At 37.7% G+C, this 12,118-nt stretch overlaps 1 protein-coding gene and 1 pseudogene across 3 annotated transcripts in view; both read right to left on the bottom strand.

Annotated features, from left to right (window-relative positions):
* Nucleotides 1–12,118, bottom strand: part of TEX10 (testis expressed 10) — a 45,785-nt gene that overhangs the window by 13,808 nt on the left and 19,859 nt on the right. For all 3 annotated transcript variants that reach the window (XM_043486636.1, XM_043486638.1, XM_043486637.1), the window contains 4 exons: nt 11,787–11,962; nt 9,526–9,703; nt 4,806–4,912; nt 3,368–3,501 (listed from right to left, as the gene is read on the bottom strand). In XM_043486636.1, coding sequence (XP_043342571.1) covers nt 3,368–3,501; nt 4,806–4,912; nt 9,526–9,703; nt 11,787–11,962 — 595 coding nt within the window. The remainder of the gene's footprint in view (nt 1–3,367; nt 3,502–4,805; nt 4,913–9,525; nt 9,704–11,786; nt 11,963–12,118) is intronic.
* On the bottom strand, nt 6,911–7,123 carry LOC122453410 (annotated as a pseudogene).

Below are 12,118 nucleotides of genomic sequence, written 5' to 3'. Positions count from 1 at the left end.
TCTTTGTACTGCAATTGTAATTTTTCTCTGAGATTGTTTCAAAATAAAAGTAAACAAAAATACAGAGACACACAAACATACATATATACAGGCAGTCTTCACTTTTGCAACTAGTGTTAACCGAAATTTGCATACATCAGAATCCTGACTTCACAGTGCACAATCGCAAAACAGGCATGGCAATTTGCTACAGTGTGGAAATTAAGTTTTTTAAAAATATAAAACTTTTAAAAAAGATTTTGTACACTTAATTTCTACATTGAAGTATTTTCTACCAAATTTTATACAGAAATGTCACACACATAGAAGTGTTAATAAAATCAGAGGTTTCAAAAACAAAGAAAAATGTTCTATTTCTTAAACTAGAGTAATGTTTTACTATTATTCTTCAGAATTTAGTTAAAAAGTAGTCTTTTCAAACCATTCAAAATTTTATAAATGGCAATTAAAAGTAACCTTAAAACCTTGCACTGGCTCTGGAAAAGACACTTCCATTTGGGAATTATATCTCTGTCCAAAGATTCCTTTTCTCTTTTAACTACTATTTCCATCATTAATGGCAAGATCATACAATTCTTCCTTCAGTGTTTAGTTTCAGAAGAAGTGATTCAGTTTCAGAAGAAGTGTTCAGTTTCAGAAGGAATGATCATGAAGATACTAAGTGAAAACTGCAAGGTCCAAATCAGAGTATGTTATGTCTATAAAAGGAGAAGCCAAAAGAATATATATAATCATTTGTGAAGACAGAGAAGTTATCCAAAAGAATACATTTAGAAAGTAAGGAAGGGACATGGATGGCTGGCAGACAGGGACTGGACGGACACTTTTACTGCTATCCTTCTGTTCTTCTACACTGTCCTGTGGGACTTTCCTGGTGGTCCAGTGGTTCAGAATCTGCCACTAACACAGGGGACACAGGTTCAGTTCCTGGTCTGGGGAGGTTCCACAGGGCAGCTAAGCCTGTGTGCCAGAACTAACGAAGCCCTCGAGCCCATGCTCTGCAACAAGAGGAGCCGCCGCAGAGAGGGGCCCGCATCCCACAGCTGAAGAGCAGCCCCAGAGAGTAATCCCCACTTGCTGCAACTGGAAAAAGCCTGTACATGGCGAAGACCTCATACTGCCATATGTACATAAATAAATTCTTAAATGTGTTAAGTAGGTAAGTAAATAAATTATACTTTGTGAAGAAAATCTACTCAGAAAAAAAAGGGTCCGATTTAAAAAAAAAACTTCAGACTAAGCAGATAGAACAACCAAGCAAACCCACGCCATTGACTAGTAACTTTTTCAAATGAAATAATAATAAAAAATCAATTTTTACACTAAGGCTGTCAAAAACTACATATATTTCAAATAATTTCATATGAAAAGGCCAACTTAAAGGCAAATTTTATCCAAAATAGAATTGGAATCTTCATTTAACTTCAAAAACTAACAAAGAAACTTTCAGATTTTTCCTAATTTATGTCTTAACATTTCAAAGACAGCATCCTTTTAGTTTAATACATGTCCTTGCCAATGTACACTCAGAAATATAACCGATCACATTTTCATGACATCTGTGTCTTTACACAGATGACGTGATTCTGAAAAATTAAAATTGTCAGAGAAAGATTATTGGAGTTGTCCAAGTTATCAAACTAGACACTTAACAAGTCTCTGTCTGGAATCTGGGGCCCACTGATCAATCCCCATACCACGCTTTCCCCAATCCATACATGAGGTAGTTTAAAAACATCAGAGACAATCTTACAGAACAACTACTAACACTAAACCCAACCCTTCCAATCCAGGAGTGTGCAAGGCCTCACTCTCCTCATGTACTATGGATTAAGATAAAATGCCAGATATTAAATATGCAGGTTGGTTACCCAACTCCTTAGTTTTCACTGTTTAAAATCCACTATTTTTTGAAAGCCGATATATGAACATAGTTAGGCAGTAGGTAATAAAGAGAAGAAAGTGTCCCTGCCATGACCTAAGTATTGTGATCAGAGTCAAACAAAACCATGAGAGAAATGTGTTAAACGTCTACAAAAGGTGTAGCCCTAAGATACAGGAAGAACGTAAAGAGTATTCTGGAAAAGAATGAAAGAAGTAGTCAATAGATCAGCTGAGTAAAATCAATTGGTATAGCAATAAACCAGATTTAGGTTCTAGAGCCTACCCTGTTGGGAACACTGACAAAGGTTATTTTTTGTTTGAGAAGGTTAAGGCCCAGCAATTACGAGTTACAAGGAAAGAGTATACAGTCAGTGCCCTAACCAAAAACCTTATGAATCATTAAAAAAAAAAAAGCTAGCACAGAACACAACCTCCGAATGTGCAAGAAAGGTTCCAACCAACATTATTTGGAATGACACAACTACAATTCTACTGGGCAAGTACCTTTCAATGCAAGGAAAGAAACTGAAGAAATAAATAAAAGAAATTAACTAATATATAAATATCTTACAGACTCAAATCCTTAGTACCAGTATTTATGATGCTTTACATATTTATATATTTGTAACATAAAACAATTTGACTATTAGTGTAAAAGATCAGCCCTATAATTTCAATTTAAAACACAATTAACAGCTAACCTAGATTTGTAGTTTTAATTTGAATTTCACTATAAACAGTACTGAAACTTAAGATATTAAGATGTACCATGCGTAAGTTTATTAAATGTTTTAAGATTTACCATAACATTTGTAAAGGTTTGTCTGAAAACTGAACTACTTACCAAATAGTGAATATATTAAGTTATTTAAACTGCTTTTTAAAGTTTTAAATATGTTTGTAAAAGGGATAAAATATAATTAAAGTCTCCTTTTAAAATGATTCCCTAAACTTACTGTATTTATCTAAAAAGATGTTAAGTTGAACTTTAAAATTTAAGGGAAATTTGGGGTTTAAAATGTAACTTTGATAAACTACATACTAATTCTTTAAAACCAAAGGAACTTCCAAATAATTTTTTCTGTTTAGAAAAACCCATCTTCAAGGATACAAAATCCTACTTAACTCTTATCCATCCTTCAATATCTACGTAAAATTCTTCCTTTTCCATGAAGCCTTTCCTCTCTTCTATAAATGGATTTATCCTTTTACCCTATACTAGCAAAAAGAAAATAAATGTCTCTATCATTCAAACTGCTAATGTATTCTCTTCTAGTGGCATAACTTTTATGAACACTCTTCTTTTAGGAATCCACATCGCCTATCCAAGGATCACATGCACTTTCAGAATAGGGACTGTGCTTTATACTGCTCTAAACCTCTAAAAACATCTTACACAAGGGAATGCTAACACACAGTAACTATTGGTGGCTGATGGACTGAATTCTAACAATCTTGCATGCCTTTCCAAACGGACCATTACCTCTGTTACGTCCCAATGGTGTGAAAACTGATCCAGGTCAGTGAGGTAAAGCAGCACGGGGGAAAGCTGCGTCTGGATGACATGGGGCACTCCTCGAAGGCTCTGAAGCCAAGTCAGCTCCTCTTTTGAAAACCCTAATTTGAGTATAAAGAAATCCAATTTAAATCACAAAGCAAGTAACATTCTTAAGTAATTTTTAAAAAATAGACGACATGTATCTTCAAGTTAAATTCTTCAAGCTAACTGCTTTCTCTGAATTTCTGTACTTTATGTATTATTTTAAAAAATGAAATGCCAGCAATGTAGTAAAATTCATATAATTATGTACACAAAGATGTGACCTGAATCAAATGTGTAATACATCAAGAAACAGTATTATATCCCTTAAACTGAGGGCTTTACCACCTTTATACTTAAATAAATGTGAAAGACGTAATCATTCTAATTAATGTCAGGTTTAAAAAAGCAAATGAACAAGAAAAACAACATGCTCCTTCATACATATACCAAACTCTGTATTCTTACATAATAGCCTTTCAAATGTTTTAAAACTATTCCATCCCTCCTAAGTCTATTTCTTCAACAATTACTGTGTACTTCCTTCTACCTATTCTATATAATAAGATTTCTGATTCTCTTACCACGTCTATTATACCTAGTCTGACCTATACAAACAACTTGCCCAAGTCCCTCCTGAAAGACAGCTCTTAGAATGATCAGAATACCAGCACAACATGGCCTGACCCTAGCTACCTGCTTTGATGTTTTCAGATCACTGTACTCCCATGAACATGCCCTAAAGAGCCATCATCTAGTTTGGAAGCCATATCACACTCCTGATTGATTCCTAATGAGTTTCCTAAAACCACCAGACCCTTTGACAGGTACTACTAATTGAAACATAAAGCCCTCACATCCATCTCACAGGCATACATCCAAAACTATCAAACAAACACGTACAAGTCTACTCGTTTCTTTTATATAACATTTATCTTGCTACATTCAGCTCCTTATCAGAACTTTTCAAGCTATTTTTGGATTCTGACTTAACATATTTCAATAAGTCTCTTAATTTTAAGTCTTTAGAAAATTTCAAACACTGTCCTCTTTATCATCCAGTTACAAAACAAAACTACCGAAGACAGTATAATCATTTAAAACAACAGTAATAATACTTACTAATCTAACACATCAAGACTCATTTTACTAATTTTTCTGACATCAATGGAAAGCAAAATATGGCTAACTAAAACGTGATGTTTTTCCTAACACACTGAACATTTTAAACATGTTTAAAATGGATATTCTGTTCACCATCTTATTAAACTATGCAGTGAGGTTCAAAACTTAGACCCAAACAGGTAAGACAGTAAATCTCAGGAGAATTTTCATACTAGGTTCTTTTCCTTTCCTTAACTTGGCGGTTCAGTGCAGTTACCTGTGAGTGTTGAAAATAAGAAGCTGAAATAGTCCTCATTACTGATGTTTAACTGAACACTTCCATTCCATTCTTTCACTGAAGACTTCCATCCAGAAAATGATGATCTATAATAAACAATGGAGACCTAGTACTAGAAGTGACCAACTTGAAGACTCAGGAATAAAGCACAGAATATATGACTATTCTTTATTGAAAACAAGTATAATTTAAGAGCTCAGACAAAAATCCGTAGCATGTATCATCTTTACATGTAAGGGGGTTCAAGTATCATAATATGGAGAACATAACTTCTAACATATATTGATGTAAAGTTTCCTTGAAAAGCATAACCAGCCCACTTATATGGTACAACTGGAAGATTTTTCCACACCACTCAAAACTCAGATTCAAGGAGCCAAGATGAAGTTCTGCTTTTCAGTAGTAGGTTCAGCTGCTATGTATTTACTACCTCATCTTTATTAAAAAAAAAAAAAAAAAAAAGTTTTACCTTGCTTATACAAATGAACTAAGTTTAAACAAGCTCCTGCTTCCTACCTAAACAAAAGCATCTTAACTAGGTAAAGAATACTTCAATTTAAAGCCACTCTGCAATAACTATGCACTCCTATACTTTGCGAGGCTTTGTAACTAGTCTACGTCACAATATTGCAGCTGAAGTATTGGTAGTGGACTTAAGGGAATAGCTAAACATAAAGCAGCTCCTCATTAAATGAAGATTATCTGCTTCCTGCTGTGAGATCAGTTTTCAGTGATACCTTTAAAAACTCTCCTCAAGGTAAGACTAAAAGGAACACAGCAAATGTCAACCATGAATACAGCAAAAAAAGAAAAAGCTGAGAATAATCAGATCCAAAAAGCTATCTTTTTGGATAGCTTTTTGTGACAATTTTTTATCACAGAAATCTGAATAAATGTCAAGACAAAATTAGGAGTTTCTAATTCAACGAGAAGCACTTAAGTTTTTTTTTTAACCACTGAAATAACTGTATTTATTAACATTCTTAAAAGTGGGGAGTTAAAAATAATGGAAACATTCTTCTGAATCACTTCTGAATTCACTGAATCACTCCCACTTAAAGGACTTCTCTTTGCTTAAAGGGAATATCACAAGCTAAGAGGTTATAAAAAGTCAGAGATGCTCAATGGAAATGAGTACAAAATGGTGATTAGAAAAGAAACCAATATCCTCTTGAACCCAGTGAAAACTGTGCTGTCCAATGGCTAAAAGGAGTAGCAAATCCATTTAAAAATCTAGTTTGGACAAAAGACAAGCAATGTATCACACTGTTCTTAAAACTACAATGACCATATATACTGGCCACACCAGAACACTTCTGAGACTAGAAGGGATGCTATTATCAATTATGCTTGGACAACAGAAGCAAACCAGACCTGCTCCTGGCAGGCCAGCTCACATATTCATCCTGCTTCAAAACCAGGCTGAATTTCTCACTAACTTCTCCCTTCTCTGGTATTTTTATCTAACAGCGTAGACTACGTTTCCACACCCACGTCTTATGTTCCCCAAACCAGTTGTAAATGAACTAGGGGCAGAGAGGGTAAGAAGAGTAACGGTCAGCAGAACAACACAGGTAGATGGAGAGGAAAAACTCAAAAAAGCTCTAAGCGAATGGTGAAAAAGGCAGGAACAGCAATTCTAAGTACAGTTTTTAAGACAAACTAAACACCAACAGCTCTAAGTTGACGGGTTTTTCACACACTGAACAAACGGAGATGGTCTGGTGGTGACCTGCTCTCCGATGAACTTCCCCTGCTGGAGACAACAGTGTCAGAACACTAATACCCAGAGTGAACTAGGCTGCAGAGCCCTGTTAATATAGCAGATGGAAATCAGAAATTATTAAAGGAATATTTCAGGAAAAGGAGCCTGCCGACAGTGCTTGGCACAGACGGAGCTGAGGAGCGGTACGCCTCAGGCGAATGGTGCAGGTGGGGGACAGTGAGAAAGCCGGCTGGTTCACCGTCAGCATCAAGGACGGAGGGGAAAACCAAAGACGTGAAATAACCCAGGTGACATCTAAGGAACGGTATTCCTTAGAAGAACATCATTCCTTAAGAATAACCGAACATTATTCTTCAATTCTCAATCTAGGAAAAGTGATGCAATAGTAATACCACTGGCCTGGGAACGTTGAAAAGGCCCCATTTTGTTTTAATTTTTAAAGAAATTAGTTTGAATAGGGACAATGCATCTACAGAAAGAGAAGTCTACTAAGACTGTGCAAATGCTAAAAGGCAAAGTTTAACTTAGTACATTTTTACACTTGATCTTAGCCAAAAGGCCGAGAAGCGATTAGTACATTTTTAACTACGTGACAATTTGCTTTTGATGATTATAAACTTCTATTACCATTACTTGTAAATTGTTTTCTCAGTACTTGCCACAAACCCACAAAAAAAGGTAAAAAAAGACTTGTGAAAAAATCCTTGACCAAAGTTATTGAGCATAAGTCAATCATAACTGATGCCAATAAAGATACTACATACAAGTTCTAAAGAGAATTAATTTTAAGAGGTGTTCAAAAGTCGCTTTTAAATGAATGTTAAAACAGATCCTCCACTAGTTCTATCATGGGAAAAGAGTGCCCTCTACTGGAAGTTAACAGACATGAAACCACTTAAGTTAAACTGTATTTCTTAAAGACCTGGTATTTAGTACTGAACTAGACAAAGAGGGGTTTCACATATAGACAACATATTGCAAACAGCTCTCTTTTGCTAAAAGGAACAAGTAATTATCAGTTATGAAGCACACTTTGGGTGACAACATTCAAACATACGTCCTATCCTGGTATGAAGAGACTGGCAAAGAAAGCTAAAGAAAATCTACTAATAAAGTGAGCTATTCCTGTTTAATTGGGACAGAGGATCTGCACAAGAAGCCACAAAGAAGCTAGTTTTTAAATTTTTCAGCTACAGCCTAGATTCAACTCCTGCCTAAAACCGTATCAGACCCTGGTTTTGAGCCACAATCAGTAACAAATGGCTGAATGTGAAAGTACTATGCCTGATACAAACATTAAATTTTAAAGGATACTTTGAACACTAGCAACATGAAACACTATTAGTTTTAAGACCTTTGAGAGTAAAACAGTTCAGTCACACTCTGGAAAGTAGTTCCTTGAAAAATTAAACAGAAAATTAACATTTGATCCAGCAATTCTACTTCTGGGTATACAGCCAAAAGAATTAAAAGGATTCAAACAGGTATCTGCACACCAATGTTTATAGCTGCATTATTTGTAACAGCCAAAAGGCAGAACAACCAAGTATCCATTAACAGATGAATGTATCAAAATCATGAAGAGAAAACAGTGGTAAACCAGGGCTGGGAGAAGGGGAGATGGTCAGGACAGAGCTTCAGTCTGCAGCCAGGAGAAAACAGTGGTAAACCAGGGCTGGGAGAAGGGGAGATAATCAGTACAGAGCTTCGTCTGCAGCCAGGAGAAAACAGTGGTAAACTAGGGCTGGGAGAAGGGCAGATAGTCAGGACAGAGCTTCGTCTGCAGCCAGGAGAAAATGGTGGTAAACCAGGGCTGGGAGAAGGGGAGATAGTCAGGACAGAGCTTTGTCTGCAGCCAGGAGAAAATGGTGGTAAACCAGGGCTGGGACAAGGGGAGATAGTCAGGACAGAGCTTCAGTCTGCAGCCAGGAGAAAACAGTGGTAAACCAGGGCTGGGAGAAGGGGAGATAATCAGTACAGAGCTTCGTCTGCAGCCAGGAGAAAACAGTGGTAAACCAGGGCTGGGAGAAGGGGAGATGGTCAGGACAGAGCTTCGTCTGCAGCCAGGAGAAAACAGTGGTAAACCAGGGCTGGGAGAAGGGGAGATGGTCAGGACAGAGCTTCGTCTGCAGCCAGGAGAAAACAGTGGTAAACCAGGGCTGGGAGAAGGGGAGATGGTCAGGACAGAGCTTCGTCTGCAGCGACCACAGTGCTGGAGGCGAACAGTGGTAGCAGTCCCGCAACAGCGTGAATGCACTTAATGCCCCGAGACAGTTCTCACTGTACACCTAAAGCTGGTTAAAACGGGAAGTTTTAGGTTATGTATATTTTGCCACACACACACCCACCCAAAGACCTTTTAATGATTCCCTGTCTGAGTCTGAGTCTGCAAGCTTTTATTTTACCACCTACATTGAACTGAGCTCCCTTCCAAAAAGGAAGACCTGTATTACAATTTCATAACACCAGAGGTTTCTAAACACAGCACTCTCATCCGCCACTGAATCCTTACTATGGCTGCACACTTCTGATAATCTTAACCCTTGTTTCAATCCACCTGCACACATCACTCTACGTTTCTACCTGATGGCTCAGCGGTGAAGAATCCACCTGTGGTGTAGCAGAACAAGGGTTCAACCCCTGGGTCAGGAACATCCCCTGGAAAAAGAAACGGCAACCCACTCCAGTAGCCTTGCCTGGAAAACCCCATGGACAGAGGCGCCTGGTGGACTACAGCCCGTGGACTCAGTGACTGCAGCCATGACAGCGCAGACCGCTAAGCAAACCACCTGGGCGGTCCTGCCCCAGCGACCTTCCTCTCACCCAGGAACAGCAACAGTTTTAACTGCTGTCTGAAGAGCGAATGAAGGGAGGGGCGGCCTTTTAAAAAGTCAGTTCATAAACGGCCAGTGACGGGGGAAGGCTGAGGGAGAAGGTGACACACTTGAAACACAGCTCACTTCAGCGCGCTACCTCATGTGCAGTATCCCGACAAGCATGGCAGCCAGATCCGCGCCGAGTCTCCCCGTAACACAGCAGCGGCTCAGCCGGGAGAGCAGGGCGGCAGGCAGACTGGGCAGAAAGTACACAAGCTGGACCAGCAGCTGCTGAGACCCTGCTGGCAGAACCACCACCGCGCCTTCTTGCGGGTCTAGTGAGGTGGGAAGACAAGTTAGATTTTAAAAGATGTACCAACAGGAATTAATAAAGCAGACTGGTCATTTTCACTGTGCTATGCTGAATTCTAACATATCAACTACATGGAAAAAAATTTTATCACAAAGCATGTATGTATGGCTTAAGGTACTGCCTAGAGTAAGACTAAATACAATCATTATTTAAAGATAATATTTAACACTCGATTTCATAACATTCAAATGTGTTATTTGAAATAAAAATTGATGGAGTTAAAGGTATTAGAAACAAAGCAAAACAGTAAAAAAACAAGCACTTTTGCTAAACAGGGACAATTATAATATCAAGCTAATCCGGCCCCATCACCTCATGGCAAATAGATGGGGAAACACTGGAAACAGTGGCTGACTTTATTTTTCTGGGCTCCAAAATCACTGCAGATGGTGACTGCAGCCATGAAATTAAAAGATGCTTACTCCTTGAAAGGGAAGTTATGACCAACCTAGACAGCATATTAAAAAGCAGAGACATTACTTTGCAAACAAAGGTCCGTCTAGTCAAGGCTATGGTTTTTCCAGTGGTCATGTATGAACCTGAGAGTTGGACTGTGAAGAAAGCTGAACAGTTGATGGTTTTGATCAAAAGCAATTGATGCTTTTGAACTGTGGTGTTGGAGAAGACCCTTGAGAGCCCCTTGGATTGCAAGGAGATCCAACCAGTCCATTCTAAAGGAGATCAGTCCTGGGTGTTCACTGGACGGACTGATGCTGAAGCTGAAACTCCAATACTTTGGCCACCTCATGAGAAGAGTTGACTCATTGGAAAAGACCCTGATGCTGGGAAGGATTGAGGGCAGGAGCAGAAGGGGACAACAGAGGATGAGATGCTTGGATGGCATCACCGAGTCCATGGACATGAGTTTGAGTAACCTCCGGGAGTTGGTGATGGACAGGGAGGCCTGGCGTGCTGCGGTTCATGGGGTCACAAAGAGTTGGACACGACTGAGCAACTAAACTGAACTGAATTTATTTATTTATTTTTCATTTATTTTTATTAGTTGGAGGCTAATTACTTTACAATATTGTAGTGGGTTTTGTCATACAGTGACATGAACTGAATTTAAAACCAAAGACTTATTTGAGTATACACACACGCTCCTACATATAAGCAATACTGAAAAATACAGATTTTAAAGTACCACACACAAAAGGTAGACACAAACCAACGTTTGTCACTTAATAAATGGGTAAATATAAAGTGGTGTATATTCAACAGTGGAATGTTACTCAGCATTAAAAAGAAATACAGTACTTGTATATGCTACAACATGAATGAATCCTAAGAACAACATGCTAAGGGAAAGAAGCCAGACTGAGAAGATCCACATCACACAATGTCATCTGTGAGAAATGACCAAAACAGGCAAATGCAGAGAGACAGAAATGGTGAGCAGTGGTTGCCAGGAGCTGAAGAAGGAAGAAATGAGGAAATAGGGACGGACTACTAATGGTAGAGTTTCTTTTTGAGGTGATAAAAATATTCTGGAATAAGATAATAGCGACTATTGCACAATCTTGGGAATATGATAAAAATTAATGAATTGCACAGTGTAAAATGGCCAATTTTATGGTATATGAATTGTGTCCTAATAATAAATACTAATTATACATATGTATATATGTCAGTATATTTTTATTGATATTTTTGCTTAAAGAATGAAAAGGTTTTATGGGTGAGTAAAACATTAATATATGAAAGCCATACAAGATCTCAATAATGATTAAGTAAGTAAAATTTGCCATCAAAGTTTCAAAAGAATTCTGTAAAAATACCTGACCAGTTTTGAATTTGTGAATTTCATGGCTTAAAAGAGAATTTAAGATCTGAAAAAACATCTATAACCTTTAATCTTCTAAAACTATTGTATTAAGTAATACTATTGAAAATGAATTTACTGTTTGATATTTTCTTCATTTTACCATGGTACAATTAATGTATAATTTGAAGGAAAAGTAAAACCTAAAGATCTCCCCTTTGAAACATCGTTCTTAAGTCGGGGCAGACCGATTATTACTTACACAGGTAAACAAAACTCTTACCATAGATTCGGAGGGCAGTCACTTGTAAACTTTTGAGTAGCTCCTTATTTGCTCGGGCTGCAGCAGTATGGATAATGTCAATAAGCTGTGTTGAAAGCTCAGGATTTCGGGAGCCAAGATGAGCAAGCTGCAGTGGTAAACCAGCCAACCAACGTGATAACACTTTACTACGGTATCTAAGGCCATCAAAGAAAAGGGAAATACACCACATTTATTTAAACATTTGAGAGCCTATAAGATGGCTGGCATCATTTATTCAGCTATAGTATTCTCTAAGGTTTTACCCACTGTATTTTAAAAGTTTATGTAATTTGGGGCACTATGTACGTTGT

Source organism: Cervus canadensis, chromosome 14 (assembly GCF_019320065.1).
Source record: "Cervus canadensis isolate Bull #8, Minnesota chromosome 14, ASM1932006v1, whole genome shotgun sequence".
In the NCBI taxonomy this organism is placed as follows: Eukaryota; Metazoa; Chordata; class Mammalia; order Artiodactyla; family Cervidae; genus Cervus; species Cervus canadensis.
The sequence above is the reverse complement of the archived record's forward strand: the minus strand, read 5'-3'. Positions and strand labels throughout refer to the sequence as shown.